Here is a 20,967-nt window from a genome sequence, read left to right as displayed (position 1 = left end):
TTATGTCCTGCATGGACACGGCACCCATACTTGAGACACCTTTGCACTCTGCCACATACCCTCGTATTGAAGGTTTGTGCCTTGTTTATCTAGGGGCTAATAAAGTGCTCAGACTGCTATGCCAATAGTAATGATGACTACCAGTCTTTATGTATCTTTCTGTCTAGGCGCTCCAAGTATACTTAAAGCTGTACTGTTCAGTGCTGCCCACACTATATATTCGAGTGGCCTGCGACAATAGAGCCATGTGCATATTAAGGGGCAGATTTATCAAGAGTCTATTCAAATTAGACTACGGAGTTATTCAAATTCTATTCGAGTTTGTAAAAAAAAAAAAACGATTTTGGACATTTATCATACTCTGGCCCTTTAAGAGAGGTCCAGGGATCAATTTGGAGACATTTTTGGGTCGTTTCATTTCGTCCTAGTTTAAAAGATTCTATTTCAATGATAGTTGAGGTACTGGGTAAATAGGCTTTGCAAAAGAAAAAATGTTTCTTATATTGTTAGTTAGGTAAAAATGTAATGTATAAAGGCTGGATGTCTAACATAACAGAACAGAACACTACTAGTTAGTCAGTGACTTTAAGAGGGGCCACATGGGACATAACTGTTCAGTGAGTTTGCAATTGATCCTCAGCATTCAGCTCAGATTCAAAAGTAACAGTTATGTCCCATGTGCCCCCCTCCTCCCTCAAGTCACTGATTGGTTACTGCCTGGTAACCAATCAGTGAAAACCAAGAAGCTACAAAGCAGGAAGTAGTGTTCTGGCTATTATGTTAGACATCCAGTCACTCCAGCCTTTATATATTACATTTTTACCCAGTTTTTATTTTTATACTGAACATTTCCTTTAAGCACATTGAACAGGCAGAATAATGGCAACTGGCCCATTATATAGAGCAGTAAATATTAGTTTCCCATCACATTATACAGGTACAACAGCAGTTAGGAAGCAGATTTATTAGCTGAGTGCAGGCATCGGGCCATAGTGAGTGCTTTATATCAATATACTTTGTGAAGCTTCCATAGGACTACACCATAACAGCATTATGGACTTCCATTGCTTTTTTTGTAGTTGTTTGTCTTCTTTAGGACATTGCTATTGTCTTGTGATTTCTCTTTCTGGAACCCACAGCCGTGGCAACAGATCCGTGTGTTTGCAGCAGTTGCATATACAATAGAGCACTGGTGATTTTGTAGAGGAACCGCTATAGAAATGTCATCATAATTACATAGCAGAGCTACAGAAATATAATTGTGCCTGCATCGTCCTACACTGCAATTAAGAGAATTGCAGGGGAAATGCAGACATACATTGTCAGGGATTTGTTTATATACACTTCTTCAAAAGAGTAACATTGTAAAGTAGCAGTCATTAAATATGCTCAGGTGAAAGGATGCATAATCTCTGTCAGCCTCTGGCAAAGGTGATAACATCATGCGTGGCCACATAATTGCAGCTTCCATTGCAGCATCGCTGTCTAATTTACATTTCAGAAGTTGCATTTGTGTTCAGTTTTGAACTTAAATCATTGTTGCAGATACAGTATCACTGACTCTCGGAGTATATTATGTTAATGATTTTTTTTTTGTTTGAGACCATGGCTGGATGCTTACATTTGGATACTCTAGGGCAGTGATCCCCAACCAGTAGCTCACGAGCAACCTGTTGCTCTCCAACCCCTTGGATGTTGCTCCCAGTGGCCTCAAAGCAGGTGATTATTTTTGAATTCCAGGCTTGGGGGTATAAAAACCAGGTGTACTGCCAAACAGAGCCTCAATGTAGGTTGATAATCCACATAGGGGCTACTAAATGGCCAATCACAGCCCTTATTTGGCACCCCAAGACATTTTTCATGCTAGTGTTGCTCCCCAGCTCGTTTTACTTCTGAATGTTGCTCACAGGTTCAAAAGGTTGGAGATCCCTGCTCTAGGGGGTATCAGTTTCTAAACCTCAGGGGGTTGAAGGATAAACCCTTCTGTAATATATGAGTATATAATGCTTCTGTTCCTGGTTGTTTTACAAGAAAGCCATACTAAACACCCCTTATACACTATGTACTACTGTATATGTATATAAAGTGCATGCGGAACGCATATCCATACGTCCTATAGAAATAAATATAAATGCAAAAACGGCATCACACCAAGGAATTTTTGTAACAAGGTTTTGTGTCAAGCAAAAAAGAGTTCTGTTTTCCCTGATGAAAGTTCCAGTATGGAACTGAGAATGTCAGAATTAATAAACCTCTTTTTTGCTTGACACAAAACCTTGTTAAAAAAATTCCTTGGTGTGCCGCTGTTTTTGCATATATATATATATATTTGTTGCAAAGACCCACACACCAATGTTCATTTCATCAAAACAGTGATTTTATTCAGTACATTAACGAATAAAATCACTGTTTTGATGAAATGAACATTGGTGTGCAGGTCTTTGCAACAAATCTATATATGAACATTCTGACCCTGCACCCACAAACACTGGGAAAAGTCCGGTCTCCAGAGTGCGGTCGCTTGCTACAGATTATATTTATATATATATATATATATATATATATATATATATATATATATATATATATATATATATATATATAGAGCAACAATGGAATATTGGCACTCTCGAAAAACAAAGTCCTTGAACGCCTGGGTGCTGGTTTCAGAAAAATTCAAATTGCAGATCGAGGAAAAAAACGCACTGCTCAGGGCTTATAAAAATTAAATAGATATTTATTGGCACATACTGATGTTACGGGTACTACTGCAGCCTTTCTCAAGGGCATGGTGGATGCATTTGCTTTTTGTTCTTTGTGAAAGGCTGCAGTAGTACCCGAAACATCAGTATGTGCCAATAAATATCTATTTAATTTTTATAAGTCCTGAGCAGTGCAGTTTTTTCCTCAATCTACTATATATATATATATATATATATATATATATATATATATATATATATATATATATATATATATATATATATATATATATATATAGAAAGGCATAGGGAGCGCACAACCACGTGTCCATATTCGCCCTGGGTGCCAGTCAAGGTATATGTAATAAGAATTGCAGCAAGCGACGGCACTCCTAGGAATTTCACCAAAACAACTGTGATATGAATCAAAAGTGAGGTTTAATAAATCCTACGTTTCGGTTCCTAACCGGAACCTTCGTCAGGGAAACAAAAGCCGTCGCTTGCTGCAATTCTTATATATATATATATATATATATGTGTGTGTGTGTGTGTGTATAATACACAACAGCCATGAATATCTTAAAATATATCCTTATAAACGGTGACTAGTGATGTCATCAGTTATAAACGATGAGTAGTGATGTAATTTTTGTCACATGACTGACTAAAACTTGTGTATTATAATAAATAAAGTACCCCTTGTTGGAAAATATGAGGATATTAGAAGTAACCTCGGAGTTGCATGACCTGTATAAAAGCACTCGGCCTCTGAGTTCCATGACCTGTATAAAAGCACTCGATCTTGAGCCTCGTGCTTTTATATGGTCATGGAACTCCTCTGTGACTTATAATATCCTTTTATTTTACAATATGGGGTACTTTATTCACTACATATATAGGTATTGCGAAAAATTCAGTGCCAATAGGGACCTTTCTCAGGATTTAGCATCATGTGGAATATGTGTGTGTGTGTGTGTTTGTTTGTGTATCTTGGAGGGGCAAAAGAAGAAAGAGGGAATATTTGATTGTGATATTAACCCTTGTGTCTTTTGAGTTTGAACTGAGTAGTATAAGAAATATATAACCTTGATAGCATGACTAATTTTATTTCCTGCACAGAATGTATTAGCACTAAAACCACTTCCTTCCTGTGTGATTTTTTTTTACCCCACAAAGGCTTTAATAACATGGAGCGATTGTGCGACAAGGAGTTTATAATCCGCAGAGCTGCAACAAACCGAGTATTGAATGTTCTTCGTCACTGGGTCTCTAAGCACGCACAGGTATTTATGAAATGTCACGGCCAGATCTCTGTCATTCGTTTATCAAGTTGCTGAATGCCATAAGAGAGACATATCCCTGCAGAAGGTGGTCACTCACAATGTGCTTCCTATATAGACTCTATGTAAGCATTTTATGGAAAGATACTTCAGATATTAGAGAAAGTGTTGCTTTCACATGAAAAAGGGACACATAGTTGCTCCAAAACACCAGCTATTCAATACAATGGTTTACTTTCAAACAATATATAAAATCCTAAAGTGTCCTGGAATTTTTGCAAGGTTGGATGCATGAGATTTATGAGATCTTAGTCCATTGAGCACCAGATCATATTGTTTGTTTGAGTGCAAGCACATGGGGATCTTATAGCACAATGGTGCCAGTACACAATTTCATGTGACAGTTGTGGCTTCTAAGCTATTCGTGGAGCTTTCTTTGACCAGTACGAAGTGATCCTCCTGTGGTTTGGTCACCATTATCCATAGCATCATCGTTTAACTCTTAGGGCCTAATTTAGGAATGGAAGCCAAGGTATTTGAAGGAAGAAACCACGCGAGAGTTTAGAAACTCTTGCATGGTTTTTGTACCTGAAGGCTCTAGCATTCTTAAATTGGGCCCTGTTTATGATAACCATCAGTTTTCTTAAAAGGAACACTACAAAATGTAGCTCAGTCTTTAACATGGGGTAAATTTTCACCTGTAGAGTAACCCATGGCAACCAATGTACTTTTTTGCTTTAATTTTTTTACTTGCAGCTTCAAGCACTGAGTAATGAAAAAAGGAGTATCTTCCAGCTCGCTACTTTTGTTGTGTATCAATCCCAATTAAATGCGTACTACTCACCTCGAATAAGCTGCCATAGATTGTAGAAAGGAGAGCACTTGATCAAGCAGAAAACTGCTAAAGTGAGGTTTATTTCAGACTTGCTTAGACAACATGTTTCAGGCCCAGAGCGGTGCCCTTTCTCAAGTGTGCCCTTCAGAAACTGCACCGCTCTGGGCCTGGAGCATTTTGTGTCAGCAAATCTGAAATAAACCTCTCCTTTCTACAATCTATGACAACCACTGAGTAGTAGTTGCATTGTTTTTTTGAAGGAAATTTGGTACATGTTATTACATTATCCCTTTTGTTCTAGTACTTGGATGCAATGGAGGGAATGGGAAAAGAAAGGAGAATAGTTGTAAAGCAAGTAATCCGAAATACTGCAAATTAACAATTCAGATCTGCTGTCTCATGAGAAAAGATACATCCGTGTTCTATTATTAAATCAATATATTCAATAATACAATGTTATAAAATTCACTTTAAGGAGAACTAAAGCCTAAAAATGTATATTGCTAAAAATTACATATTTTATATACTGAACTTATTGCAATAGCCTAAAGTTTCAGAATCTCAATATCAGCAATGTTCCAGGACGTCAAACTTGTCACAGTGTGTCACAATCTTGGAAAGTTAGACACGTGTTCAGTGGGCTCTGTTGTCCTGTAATATAAGCTGATGCTACAGGGTTGATTGTTAAATTCTGATGCTAATTGCACTGGTTTCTGTGCTGCCATGCAATAATTATCTGTATTAATTACTAATCAGCCTTATATTGTGACATTTATATTCTATGTGTACTGTATATTGTGAGTGGGTCCCCAAGCTCAGTAAGTGACAGCAGCACAGAGCATGTGCAGTGAATCAGCAGAAAAGAAGATGGAGAGCTACTGGGGCATCTTTGGAGACACAGATCTTTGCTGCTAAAGGGCTGTGGTTGCCTTGGGCTGGTACAGAAGCCCAAAAGATGTTTAGCCTACTTCTTTAGTTAAGCTTAATTAAGTTTAAGGGGTTGGTCACTGTATGTTGTAGATAGCAGCGGAATTACAGGACACTTTTGTTTATCTTCATTTTTATGGACATTTTTAATTATTTATTTATATAGAATTATCAAATTTGATGTAAAACTGAACTCCACCTGAAAAAAACTGCAAACAGAAGTACCCAGACAAGGTAGCCCAGGTATGATGCATTTATGTACAGTAATTTGCAGTCAGTTTGCCTAAAGGCAAAGTACAGCAACTCTGTACATTTGTTGTACAGGGATGTGACCTGTTAACCAGAATACTCAGGACCTGGGATTTTCCAGATAACGGATATTTCGTAATTTGGATCTTCGTACCTTAAGACTACTAGAAAATTCTGTAAACCTTAAATAAACCCAATAGGTTGGTTTTGCTTCCAATAAAAAATAGTACAAGGTACTGTTTTATTACTACAGGGAAAAAGGAAACCTTTTTAAAAATGTGTATTATTTGAACAAAATGGAGTCTATAGGAGAAGGCCTTTCCATAATTCAGACCTTTGTGGATTACAGAACCGATATCTGTATACATTTATACAGCATTAACAGTTCACATTCAGCACCCTAATTCCAGAATCAGTGCTAGGCTCCCTGGTCTCGGCTCTTGCTTCTGCCTAAAACAGCCGCATTTCACTTGGGAGGAGCCCTTCGCTAATTGGATGCCGCCAGGTCTTAATAAGAGAGGAGCAAAGCAAAAGGTCAAGGGCACAATTGTTTTACCAAGGATACTGGATGGAAGACAATGCAGCTCAGAAGACAGGCCAGACAGACAAGCGTGATCAGACAGACTGGGCCAGCGCAAGCAGAAAACAAGAATAGTCAGACAGGCCGGGTTGGTGCAGGCAGAGTACAAGGAATGGTCAGACAGGCTGGGTACTGGATTGGAGAGCGTAGAGTAGTCAGACGGGCACGGGTCAGTTTGGAGAAGACAGAGTAGTAAACAACTGGCAGGCAAGGGTCAAACCAGGATAATCAGAAAGGATTCACTAGAAATATGCAGGCAGAAACCAACCCAGTTGAACCTAACAACGGGCAATGTCTACTAGCCCGAATCTCCTTTTTATACTTTTGAATTTCGCGTGGCAGTGCGCACCATAGGAGAACCGGCGCCAAAGGAACAGAGAGGAACCACGCGGCGGGCGTCCCTGCCGGAGGCACTAGACCTCCAGGGTAAGGGATCGTTACACAGTGCAACTGTGTTTTATTCTAAAAGTTGGCCTGAGCTAAGATGATTCATAATGCAGAGAATCACCATTGATTTTATTGGCTTGTTGTTATGTTTTGGAATCTAGCACTAACAATGAGCAGGGTTCCACAGCCATCAGTGTTAGGGAGATATGGGCCTAGTTGGTAACCCAGAACTGTGCTCGATAATTTAGCTTTTGAACATTTAGATAAAAGACCACCCTATGTTCTGTTATTTAAGTAAATAAGAAAAAGTTCTCTCTCTTTTGAAGTTGGCTATTATTCTGGAATTTTGTTTTTCCATGTGGTTTAAAAAAAACAGCCTTATATGTGCCATGCTCTGAGCTAATGTTTGTGTCCTCAAGGTGTCGGTGTTGTGTATGTTTGGAGCTGTCTCTTCTGTGCCAAGGAAAGTCTTTCCTCCACTAATCTGTTTTCAAGCCCAGGGGCAAAGTAATACATTTACTGGTTAAACAATCTGAAACACTTATTGCATGCTGAGAAAAATATACATTGAATGGGCAAAGTAGGTAATTTTTAAATTAGCAACCCATAGTATTATCTTTTCTGTTGTTTAAAAAAACTTACAAAGCAGTATATTATTGTAGCAACAAGATCACATAGGCTTATCCATTGGTAACAAACTCTGTGTGATAAATCCTGGTTTTGTTAGTTATTTTATATCTATTTATTGCTTAAGCTGATGTAGATATTCACAATTTGACCAAAATAGTTAATGAAACTATAAGGGCTGAAGTATGGCAGAAGAGGCTCCAGCATTGAAGGCAATGCCTTCCAATCTGCCCTAATCTGCAGTTAACAGTACAAACCCTTACAGAACCATCAGATGGTTGTGATAACCACCAATTACACATCATTCTTGCAAAAGTTAAAAAAAAAATAGTTTGAATTCAAGACCAAGCATGGATTACCACTTTTCACAAAATGTAATTATTAGAGATGTCGCGAACTGTTCGCCGGCGAACTTGTTCGCGCGAACATCGGGTGTTCGCGCTCGCCGGAAGTTCGCGAACGTCGCGCGACGTTCGCCATTTTGGGTTCGCCATTGTTGGCGCTTTTTTTTGCCCTCTCACCCCAGACCAGCAGGTACATGGCAGCCAATCAGGAAGCTCTCCCCTGGACCACTCCCCTTCCCTATAAAAACCGAAGCCCTGCAGCGTTTTTTCACTCTGCCTGTGTGTGCTGAAGAGATAGTGTAGGGAGAGAGCTGCTGCCTGTTAGTGATTTCAGGGACAGTTGAAAGTTTGCTGGCTAGTAATCGTTTTGATACTGCTCTGTTATTGGAGGGACAGAAGTCTGCAGGGGTTTGAGGGACATTTAAGCTTAGGTAGCTTTGCTGGCTAGTAATCTACCTTCTACTGCAGTGCTCTGTATGTAGCTGCAGTGGGCAGCTGTCCTGCTTCTGATCTCATCTGCTGACTGCTGCAATAACAGTAGTCCTTGTAAGGACTGCTTTTATTTATTTTTTTGTTGTTTTACTACTACTACTACTACTACTACTATAAGAGCCCAGTGCTATTAGTCTAGCAGTGTTGGGGAGTGGGACTGGTGTGCTAATCTGCTGCTCCTAGTAGTTCAGCAGCACCAACTTTAATTTTTTTTTTTTAATATTCATTTTTTTTTTATTTTACTTTTTTTTATTTTACTACCGCTGTAGTAGTGTATAAGTTGACCTTTTAGGCATTATTTGCCCTGTAGGCATTATTTGCACACTGTTTTCTTCAACCCGCCATCGAGCTGTGTGACCTTGTTCCCATTCTGTCTAAATATCCATAATATTACCGTCTCCAGAAAAAACACCGGAGTCACTTTTTTCAAGCAGCCATAATATATTTTACGTAATGGCGAAAAATGACTATTTTCAGCATTTATATGGCATATTTTTTCTGGCAACTGTGCTTCAGTGGCTGCGTCCAAAAAAACTGGGCAAACAATGCCTACAAGGTCAACGTATGGCAGTTGTTTAAAGAGAACAGTAGATTACTAGCCAGCAAAGCTACCTAAGCTAAAATGTCCCTCAAATCCCTGCAGACTTCTGTCCCTCCAATACAGAGCAGTATCAAGCAGATTACTAGCCAGCAAACTTACTATCATCTGTCCCTGAAATCACTAACAGCTCTCCCCCTACACTATCTCTTCCAAGCACACACAGGCAGATTTTTCAGATACATTTTTGCCCTTGATCCCCCTCTGGCATGCCACTGTCCAGGTCGTTGCACCCTTTAAACAACTTTAAAATCATTTTTCTGGCCAGAAATGTCTTTTCTAGATGTTAAAGTTCGCCTTCCCATTGAAGTCTATGGGGTTCGCGAACCGTTCGCGAACCGCTCGCGTTTTTGCGCAAGTTCGCGAATATGTTCGCGAACTTTTTTTCCGACGTTCGCTACATCCCTAGTAATTATGATGTATATCAGCTTGTGCCTCTATGCAGGAGCAAGTACATATATGAACACTAGTAAATACATATAGCTACCATTTTTTTCCACGGATGTAACCCATTAGCACCAAGTGATTAGAGCACCTGGGCTGCGATGTGCATTGGCTCTCCAAAAGTGGCACAATGTTCCAAAAGGTTGCTAAACTGCAGAAAAAAATGCACAGGTATTTATGAAATGCCATAGCCAGATCTCTTTCATCCGTTTATCAAGTTGCTGAATGCCATAAGAGAGACATATTCCTGCAGAAGGGCACTCACATGGATACATGAGATTGATGAGATCTTAGTCCATTGAGCACCAGCTCATGTTGATTGTTTCAGCTGAGTGCCGTGCTTCTACAAGCTAATGGGGATCTTAGCACAATGGTGCCAGTGGAAATGCTTTTGTGTAATGACCCGTGGGAGGTACTCAGCACAGAGAGACCAGAAAACAATCCTGAGGATTGGGATAGAAGAAACAGACAAGCTAAAGCAGTTATAAGCCTACTGGTGGAAGATGATCAACTGATTCACATCAAGAAAGAATCTACAGCAAAAGGTATGTGGAATGCACTGCAGGCACTCCATGAAAGATCAAACTTAAACAGTAAACTGTACCTGCTGCGTAAGCTATACAGCATGAGACTGCAGAAAAATCAGGAAATGCAGGAACATTTAAATGCAACTTTAGAAATTGCAGCTCAGCTCAGAGGAATTGGAGAGGGAATTAAAGGGGTTGTTCACCTTCAAACAACTAGTTGTTATCAGATAGATCACCAGAAATAACGACTTTTTCCAATGACTTTCGATTTTCTATGTGTCACGGTTTTTCTAATATTGAAGTATAAAGTGTCATTTCTCTCCTTCTGAAGCAGCTGTGGGAGGGGGGGTCGCCGATCCTGTAAACTGTTCTAAATTGATACATTTAGTTGATACATTTCTTATCTTTGTCCCTGCTGAGCAGAATCTCTGGGTTTCATTACAGGCAGCTGTTAGAATTGATACAATAGTTGCTAATACTCCAGAGATGCTGCTGAGAAATGGATCAACTAAATGTTGCAAAATTGTAACAGTTCAGAATCTGCACCTGGATTACTGAGCTGCCAGACTCAAACACCAGAGACAGGAACATTCAACTTTAAACTTAGATTTTGGAAAAAACGTAAAAAATAAATAATGGAAAGTAATTGGAAAAAGTCATTATTTCTAGGGAACAATCTAAAAACAACTAAATTGAAAAAAGTGTTTGGAAGGTGAACAACCCCTTTAAAGACAGGCATTTAGCAGCTCTCCTTCTATGCAGCCTTCCTGAATCATATAGCCCTCTTATAAATGCCATTGCAGTCAGAGTCGGAAATAACTCTAGAATATGCCAAAGGCAAGTTAATTGATAAATAGAATCGCAGAAAGGAAAACAGAGCTGTGAAATAAACGATAGCACCAGAAACAGCTCTTAAAGCTGGAATAATTGCAAAAGGAGATGCACAGAGCAAAGTGTGTTTTCTCTGTAAAAAGCCAGGCCATTTAAATAAAGACTGCTTTATATGGAAAAATGAACAAAAACATGCAATGGCAAAGACAGCAAAAGAAATTGCAAAGGGTGTTGTACATAAAAGTCCAGATAGTATAGATACACAGTGGATTGGATGTTTCAAGCTTACTCAAGATAACTGCTCATCAAACTGGTGTATTGTGAGCAACGAGTCACATGACAAGTGATAAGCATTTCTTTGATCAAATAGACTGTGATACAAAAGAGAAAGTGTTCCTTGCAAATGGGGACAATATCACTGTGAAAGGAATAGGTCAAGGCTATGAACTGTGTCACAAGCACAGGACAAAAACATAATATACTTGTGAAGGATGTACTGTATGTTCCAGAATTAGAGGGGAGCCTCCTATCAGTGCAATATTTAACAAATGCAGGGTGCTCTGTTCATTTTAAAGGTAAAGTATGCATAATTCAGAATGGTTCCGAAATTATAGCTGAGGGAACAGCAGACACCTGCATGAGGTCAAATGTGGAGAAAACAAGGCTAAAATTGCCACTCAATGGCCTCATCAGAAATGCATTCCTACATGGCACAAATGTCTGGAACACCGACATGCAGATGCAATACATGAACTGTTAAACAAAAATATGACTTCTGATATGGATATCTCACCTTGCAATACAATCATGAAATGCATTTGCTGTATCAAAGCAAAGGCAGCAAGGTTACCACTACCAAAAACAAGTCAGAGCAGGGCAAGTCAACTCTAAAGGTGGCCATAGACTCAAAGATCCACTCGTTTGGCGACATCGCCAAACGAGCGGATCTTTCCCCGATATATTTCACTAAACTGCGTGGCTATATCGGGGGTATTCGAGCGTTCGGCCGTATGGCCGAACGATCGAATTACGATGCGCCAAGCGGCTCCGACGGGTCGGTCGGGTAAAAATCCAACCTTCCCGATCGTTATCGTGCCCAGATATTGATCGGGAAGACCCGTCGGAAGCCCCCATACACGGGCAGATAAGCTGTCATATCAGTCCAAACGACCGATATCAGCAGCTTTATCTGCCCGTGTATGGCCACCTTTAGAGTTGATCCACAGTGATGTGTGTGGACCAATAAGACCACAGACCCCAGCTGGAAACAAGTATTTTGTGACTTTCATAGATGATTACTCCAGATACACAAAAGTATATCTAATGAAGCGCAAAAGTGAAACACTGGATAAACTCAAGGAGTATATAGCAGAATCCACAAACAGATTCCAGTGCAATCCTGTGACACTACGATCTGACAATGGAGGGGAGTACACAAGCATGAAGCTAAAGCATATCTAAAGGAACAAGGCATTCAATATCAAACAAGTGCTCCATACACTCCAGAACAGAATGGTGTAGCAGAAAGAAAGAATTGCACACTTGTAGAGATGACAAGGTTACATAGTTAAATCGGGTTGAAAAAAGACAAAGTCCATCAAGTTCAACCCCTCCAAATGAAAACTCAGCATCCATACATACACCCCTCCCTACTTTTAATTAAATTCTATATACCCATATCTATACTAACTATAGAGCTTAGTATCACAATAGCCTTTGATATTATGTCTGTCCAAGAAATCATCCAAGTCATTCTTAAAGGCATTAACTGAATCAGCATCACAACATCACCCGGCAGTGCATCCCACAACCTCACTGTCCTGACCGTGAAGAACCCCCTACGTTGCTTTAAATGAAAGTTCTTTTCTTCTAGTCTAAAGGGGTGGCCTCTGGTACGGTGATCCTCTTTATGGGTAAAAAGGTCCCCTGCTATTTGTCTATAATGTCCTCTAATGTACTTGTAAAGTGTAATCATGTCCCCTCGCAAGCGCCTTTTTTCCAGAGAAAACGACCCCAACCTTGACAGTCTACCCTCATAATTTAAGTCTTCCATCCCTCTAACCAGTTTAGTTGCACTTAGTCTCTGCACTCTCTCCAGCTCATTTATATCCCTCTTAAGAACTGGAGTCCAAAACTGCACTGCATACTCCAGATGAGGCCTTACCAGGGACCTATAAAGAGGTGTATGCTAAATGATGCCAACATCCCGAACAAATTCTGAGGAGAAGCAATAACCACAGCAACATACCTACAAAACCGTCTACCAATAAAATCTATAGCAGCTGCCCCTTACGAGCTGTGGAGTGGTAAGAAACCTAGTGTAAATCACATGCGAACATTTGGTTTCAAGGCATATGTGCACATTACAAGTGAAAAATGCCACAAACTGGGAGACAGAGCTACAGAAGGTGTATTGGTTGGATACAGTGAGCAAAGTAAAGTTTATAGAGTTCTAAATCCTAAAACCTGCAAAGTGACAGTAAGCCACAGCGTATCTTTTGACGAGTCTTCCTTATCAAAAACCATGATACCTGAATCCTCTGAAGAGACAACAACAGTGTCTGTGACAGGAGGGGTAGAAACACTTGCTAAAACAGGTGACTCTATGAAGCACATGATGGAAAAGTACACCTCAACAACCAAATGTCACAGAGGAAACTAAACTGCGAAGGTCAAGCCGCCCCACAAAAGGGATACCAGCTCCCAGATACTCTTACAAAGCTTACACACAAGAAATGTTTGAACCAAACTCCTGGGAAGAGATCAACCAGCTACCAAAAAGTGAAGCGAAAAAATGGCAAGTTTCAGAACAAGAGGAAATTGATTCCTTGAACAAAAATGAAACATGGACTTTTACTCAGTTACCTCAGGGTCGCAAAGCAATAGGTTGTAAGTGGATATTTAAAGTGAAATACAATGCAATGAGCGTTACAAGGCAAGATTAGTCGCCAAATTTGGTCAGGACTATGATGAAACTTCTGCTCCAGTAGTGAAACATATAACTTATGTATGGCAGCCAGCAAAGGTATGCAAGTAAGACACCTAGAGGTGAAAACTGCATTTCTTTATGGTGAAATTGATGAAGACCTATACATGGAAAAACCACCTGGTTTTGTGAATCCAGAAACCATAGATTTGGTATGCAATCTTCAGAAGGGCCTATATGGACTTAAACAAGCTGCCAGAGCCTTGGATGAGAAAATAAATCAAATCCTTTTACATGGAAGATTTTCCAGAAGCAAGGCAGATCCATGTCTTTACAGTAAGAAAGAAACCAACAGATGTTTATAAGTATTGATCTATGTGGATGATGTACTAGTCTGTTATGAGCAAGAAGGGGACAGTGATGATATTGTTCAAAGACTAAAGGCAAACTTTTAAATGAAGGATTTGGGAAATGTCACATATTACCTTGGAATACAAATTGAGAGAGATGAGGATGGAAGTTTCCTACTTAATCAGAAAAATAGAATTCAAGAACTGATAACCTATTGTGGAATGGAGGAAGCAAGGAAAGTTAAAACGCCAATGGAAGTTAAATATCTGAAAGGAGAGAATGGTGAGTGATTGTTGACAGACAACCACCAATATAGAAAAGTTATTGGCAAATTGTTGTTTATAGCGACAGTGACAAGACCAGATATTGCAGCAGCAGTAGGAATACTTTGCAGAAAGGTTTCAGCTCCATCACATTGTGATTGGAATGCGGTAAAGCGTATATAGTGAATAAAGTACCCCCTTTTGTAAAATATAAGGATATTATAAGTTACCGAGGAGTTTCATGACCATATAAAAACACGAGGCCGAAGGCCGAGTGTTTTTATACAGGTCATGGAACTCCGAGGTAACTTCTAATATCCTCATATTTTACAACTGGGGGTACTTTATTTATTATAATACACAAATTTCAATGAGTCATGTGACAGAAATGACATCACTACTCACCGTTTATAACTGATGACATCAGAACTCACCGTTTATAAGGATATAATTTACAGGATATTCATGGCTTTTGTGTATTATAATAAAATACCTGAAAGGGACTATCAATAAGAAGTTGAAATTGCCAGCAGTACACATAGCAAAGTTAACTGGTTATGTAGACGCAGACTGGAAAGGTGATGTAAAATATCGCAAGTCAACGACAGGATTTTTGTTTCAACTTGGAAAAGGCACCATATGTTTGACCAGTAGAAAACAAGCCACAGTAGCCTTATCATCAACAGAAGAAAATGTTGCCACAGCACAAGCTTGTCAAGAGGTTATCAACTCTTGATGGACTTGGGCATGGACATAAATGAACCAACCCTACTATTGGAAGACAACCAAGGATGTATTAAATTGTCACAAACAGAAAAGGCGAACCAGCGTACTAAACACATTGATGTGAAATATCAACTTTTGAGGGACTCTGAAGATCAGGGCATCAGAGACTATGGTAGACACATTCACCAAAGCATTACCCAAGGATCATTTTGAGAAGCTGATTGAAAGAATGAATCTTGTGAAATAATCGTCATACTTTTGAGAAGGGGTGTTGGAAAACATCAGACAGAGATTGTTCCAGTGCATTTTACTTCATGCAGGGAGGATCTATTGTTGCTTAGCAATGTGGTTTGACCTGTAACCCTGTGTGATTTTCTTCTTCCTGTGTATGCTCTCTATGAAAAGTTCCTGTTGTCGACATGTTATGCTGAAGTGTTTATGCTGAGTTCTATAAAGCAACCAAGTTACAGAAGTTGTTGTGTCTGTCCTCACTTACAGAGAAGCTGCACATGCAATGATCCAGGATGACTCGCAAATTATCAAGCAGAAAATTATTTTTTTCTGTAATATAAACTGATGCTACAGGACTTTTATTAAATTAAATTCTGATGCTAGTTGCCCTGGTTTCTGTGCTGCCATGTAGTAATTATCTGTATTAATTACGAATCAGCCTTATATTGTGACATTTCTATTCTATGTGTACTGTATATTGTGAGTGGGTCCCTAAGCTTAGTAAGTGACAGCAGCACAGAGCATGTGCAGTGAATCAGCAGAAAAGAAGATGGGGAGCTACTGGGGCATCTTTAGAGACACAGATCTTTACTGCTAAAGGGCTGTGGTTGCCTACTTCTTTAGTTAAGCTTTAGTTCTTCTTTAAGGGTTGGTCACTGGATGTTGTAGATTTTTATGGATGTTTTTAATTATTTACATATATAAAATTATCAAATTTGATGTAAAACTGAACTTCCCCTGAAAAAACTACTTTTTGGAGAAGTATGCAGACGAGTGGAATATTAGTGAGTGTGTTTAGCCCAGGTATGATGCATTTATGTACAATATTTTGCAACTCTGTACATTTGTTGTACAGGGATGTGACATGTTAACCAGAATGCTCAGAGCCTGGGTTTTTCCTGATAAATGATATTTCTGTAATTTGGATCTTCATACCTTAAGTCTACTAGAAAATTCTGTAAACCTTAAATAAACCCAATAGGCTGATTTTGCTTCCAAAAAAAATTTATTTACTACAGGTTAAAAGGAAATCCTTTTTAAAAATTTGGATTATTTGGATAAAATGGTGAAGGCTTTTCCGTAATTCAGAGCTTTCTGGATAACAGATCCCATATCTGTATATATTTATACAGCACTAATAATGTGCAACTGTGTTTTCTTCTAAAAGTTGGCCTACGCTTAGATGATTCATGATGCAGAGAATCACCATTGATTTCATTGTGATGTTTTGGAATCTAGCATTAAGGATAGGGAGGACCACATGTCATATGTTCAATATGGTGCCAGTATTAAATGTATGTTTGCAAATGCAAGAAGTCTGACTGGTAAAATGGGAGAGCTGGAGCTGCTGGTGATGGAAGGAAAATATGATGTGATTGGTGTGGCCGAAACATGGCTGAATGAGTCGCATGACTGGGCAGTAAATATCAGTGGCTATTCTTTGTTTCGGAGGGACAGAGGCAATAGAAAAGGAGGAGGGGTATGTCTGTTTGTTAGGCAGGATTTAAAAGCTCATATAAAGGAGGAGGTTATGTTAGAAAATGAGGGGCCAGAAGTCGTATGGGTGGAGTTCTTCACCAATTGTAAAGAATCCAGCAAATTAATTGTAGGAGTATGCTATAGACCCCCTAATGTAAGTGAGGAGGAAGAGACAAAGCTCCTAATGCAAATAGAAAAGGCTGCTAGTTTAGGTAAAGTAATGATAATGGGGGATTTTAATTACCCAGATATTGACTGGAGCAACAGTACTGCCAGATCAGTTAATGGGAACAAGTTTATAAACTTATTGCACTACAGTTTTTTAGCACAGGTTGTTGAGGAGCCTACCAGAAAAAATGCTATTCTTGATTTAGTGACCCAGAACTTATAGCAAATGTGCAAGTCATTGAACCCCTGGGTAATAGTGACCATAATGTTATATCATTTAATGTCTGGTGCAAAAAACAAAAATATACTGGGGCAACAAAAACCATGAATTTTGCAAAAGCTAATTTTAGTGCCTTGAGGGCTGCCCTACAGAGCATTGATTGGGGCATTAGTGGTTGTCCTTTAAAATGATATTAAATCATTACTGTTCTCAATTTATTCCCTTAAGGACTAAACGTAGAAGCTCTAAGAATCATCCTGTGTGGCTTAATACAGAAGTAAAGAAGTTAATGGGAAAGAAGAGAAAGGCATTTAAAAACTACAAATCTGTAGGGACAGAAGCTGCATTTAATGAATATAAACACTGTAATAAATGTTGTAAATCAGCAATCCGGAAGGCTAAGAAAATAAATGAAGAGTTAATTGCGGTGGAGGTGAAAACTAACCCTAAAAAGTTTTTTAAATATATTAATAGTAAAAAGATGCAGGTTGAGAGTGTTGCTCCATTAAATAATGGTACCAGTATGGTTGTAACAGATACAGATAAGGCAAATGTGTTAAATCAGTTCTTTTCTTCAGTGTATACAATAGAGGAGTCTGGGTTCACAGGCTCACTTAATAACTGCACGAATGGTTCAGCTCAATCTAGTCTGTGGCTGACTCAGGATATGATTCAAAAAGCTTTAATACAAATTAATGTAAACAAGGCTCCAGGGCCTGATGGCATACACCCCCGGGTTCTAAGAGAGCTTAGTTCAGTTTTAGACCAGCCCTTATTTCTGATTTTCTCAGATTCACTGTCATCTGGTATGGTGCCTATGGATTGGAGAAAAGATGATGTTATTCCAATATTTAAAAAGGGATTACGATCTCAGCCTGGCAATTATAGGCCAGTAAGCTTGACATCTGTGGTGGGCAAATTATTTGAAGGCTTGTTAAGGGATCACAAAATTTTGTCCTAATGAATGGCATTATGAGCAACAATCAGCATGGCTTTATGAAGGATAGGTCATGTCAGACGAATTTGATTGCATTTTATGGTGTGGTAAGTAAGATTCTGGATAGTGGGGGGGCAGTAGATGTCTATTTGGATTTTGCCAAAGCGTTTGATACTGTGCCCCACAAACGACTGCTTTCTAAACTAAGGTCTGTTGGGCTTAATGAAGTCGTTTGCACGTGGATAGGAAACTGGCTACAGGATCGGGTACAGAGGGTGGTTGTTAATGGGACATTCTCTACTTGGAGTAAGGTTCTTAGTGGGGGCCCCCAGGGCTCAGTATTGGGTCCACTTTTATTTAACTTGTTCATTAAAGGAGAAGGAAAGGTTAAAACTAAGTAAGCTTTATCAGAAAGGTCCATCTAAATATACCAGTAAACCCCCAAAGTAATGTTGCTCTGAGTCCCCTGTGAAAAGAAATACTGCATTTCTTTCCTTCTATGGTGTACACATGGGCTTCTGTATCAGACTTCCTGCTTTCAGCTTAAACCTCATTGCCCTGGGCAAGAGCATGCTCAGTTTGCTCCTCTCCCCCACCCCTCCCTTCTCTACTGTAATCTGAGCCCAGAGCAGGGAGAGACTCAGGCAGGAAGTGATGTCACACCACATTAATACTGCAGCTCCTATTCTAAACAAACAGAGAGTTTCTAGAGCTTTTTACTCAGGTATGGTGAAACATTCTACAGAATAAATATAGCATTCTAGCTTTCACAATTGCAGCTAATCTATTGGCAATAAAATGCCTCCGTAGCTTTCCTTCTCCTTTAATGACTTAGGGGAGGGTGTTGTAAGTAATGTATCAGTGTTTGCAGATGACACAAAATTATCCAGCCCAATTAATTCCATCCAGGATGTGGCATCCTTGTAACAGGATCTTAACAAACTGGTAATCTGGGCAGCTAAGTGGCAAATGAGATTCAATGTTGATAAATGTAAAGTCATGCACCTGGGATGTAAAAATATCCAAGCCACTTATACCCTTAATGGGACTGCACTAGGCAAATCCATTATGGAAAAGGACCTTGGAGTCCTTGTAGATGATAAACTTGGCTGTAGCAAGCAATGCCAGTCAGCAGCATCAAGGGCAAATAAGGTCTTGAGCTGTATTAAAAGGGGCATAGAGTCACGGGAGGAGAGGGTCATTCTTCCACTGTATAGAGCACTTGTAAGGCCCCATCTAGAATATGCCGTACAGTTTTGGTCTCCATCACTCAAACAGGACATTATTGTATTAGAGAGGGTACAGAGAAGGGCAACTAAGCTGGTAAAAGGTATTGAAAATCTTAGCTATGAGGAAAGACTGGCCAAATTGGAGATGTTCACGCCGGAGAAGAGGCGTTTAAGGGGTGATATGATGACTATGTATAAATATATAAGGGGATCATATAATAATCTCTCTAATGCTTTATTTACCAGTAGGTCTTTCCAGCTGACACGAGGTCACCCATTCCAATTAGAAGAAAAGAGGTTCCGCCTAAATATTCGGAAGGGGTTTTTTACAGTGAGAGCTGTGAAGATGTGGAATTCTCTCCCTGAATCAGTTGTACAGGCTGATACATTAGATAGCTTTAAGAAGGGGTTGGATGGTGTTTAGCAAGTAAGGGAATACAGGGTTATGGGAGATAGCTCAAAGTCCAAGTTGATCCAGGGACTAGTCCGATTGCCATTTTGGAGTCAGGAAGGAATTTTTCCCCCTCTAAGGCAAATTGGAGAGGCTTCAGATGGGTTTTTTTGCCTTCCTCTGGATCAACTGGCAGATAGGTAGTTAATAAAAAAAAAAGAAAAAATTGAACTCGATGGACATGTGTCTTTTTTCAACCTTACTTACTATGTATTAACAATGAGCAGGGTTTCACAGCCATCAATTTTAGGGAGATATGGGCCTAATTGGTGACCCAGAACTGTGCTGGATTATCTAGCTTTTGGCTCTTGAACATTTAGATAAAAGACCATTGGCACTCTAGAATGCTCTGTTATTTGAGTAATTAAGACAAAGTTCTCTCTCTTTTGAGAGAAGTTGGCTATTATTCTGGAATTTTGTTTTTCCATGTGATTTACAAAAAACAGCCTTATATGTGCCAAGCCCTGAGCTAATGTTTTGTTCCCCTTGAGCTGTCTGTGTTGTGTATGTTAGGAAGTGTCTCTTCACTGCCAAGGGAAGTCTTTCTTCCACTAATGTGTTTTCAAGACCATGTGCAGATTTTCTGGTTACACAATCTCAAACACTTATTACATGCTGAGAAAAATATACATTCAATGGGCATTTCTAAATTAGCAACCCATAGAATTTCATGTTCTGTTGTTTAAAACAATTACAAAGCAGTTCATTTTTTGTAGCAACAAGATCACAGCATCTTATCCATTGGTAACAGAAACTCTGTGTGATAAATCCTGGTTTTGTTAGTTATTTTATATCTATTTATTGCTTAAGCTGGTGGATATGTTCACAAATTTACCAAAATAGTTAATGAAACTATAAGGTCTGGAACTATGGAAGAAGAGGCTCCAGGCAATGAAGGCAATGCCTTCCACTCTGCCCATTGTAACCCATTAGCACCAAGTGATCAGAGTGCATGGGCTGCCATGTGCGTTCGCTCTCCAAAAATGACACAATCCACAGTGTTTTAAAAGGTTGCTGTAGCTTAGCCCAGTTTCCTCAAATTGCTAAACCGCAGACAAAATCTTGCATTGTTGGTAAAAACAAGGCAGCCAAAAAGTTCATATTGCACTTCTTTCCTACAGTGTAGGACTGTTGAGCAATAATAGGTACTGTCGGGATTAGTG

General features: G+C 39.3%; 1 protein-coding gene across 2 annotated transcripts in view; it reads left to right on the top strand.

The window, feature by feature from the left end:
* Positions 1-20,967, top strand: part of LOC108707246 (ras-specific guanine nucleotide-releasing factor 2-like) — a 166,386-nt gene that overhangs the window by 121,879 nt on the left and 23,540 nt on the right. For both annotated transcript variants that reach the window (XM_041580489.1, XM_041580488.1), the window contains one exon: positions 3,879-3,985. In XM_041580489.1, the coding sequence (XP_041436423.1) occupies positions 3,879-3,985 (107 nt within the window). The remainder of the gene's footprint in view (positions 1-3,878; positions 3,986-20,967) is intronic.

This window comes from Xenopus laevis, chromosome 1S, assembly GCF_017654675.1.
Source record: "Xenopus laevis strain J_2021 chromosome 1S, Xenopus_laevis_v10.1, whole genome shotgun sequence".
Taxonomy (NCBI): domain Eukaryota; kingdom Metazoa; phylum Chordata; class Amphibia; order Anura; family Pipidae; genus Xenopus; species Xenopus laevis.
Note: the sequence above shows the minus strand (reverse complement) of the source record. Positions and strands in the feature narration are given on the sequence as shown.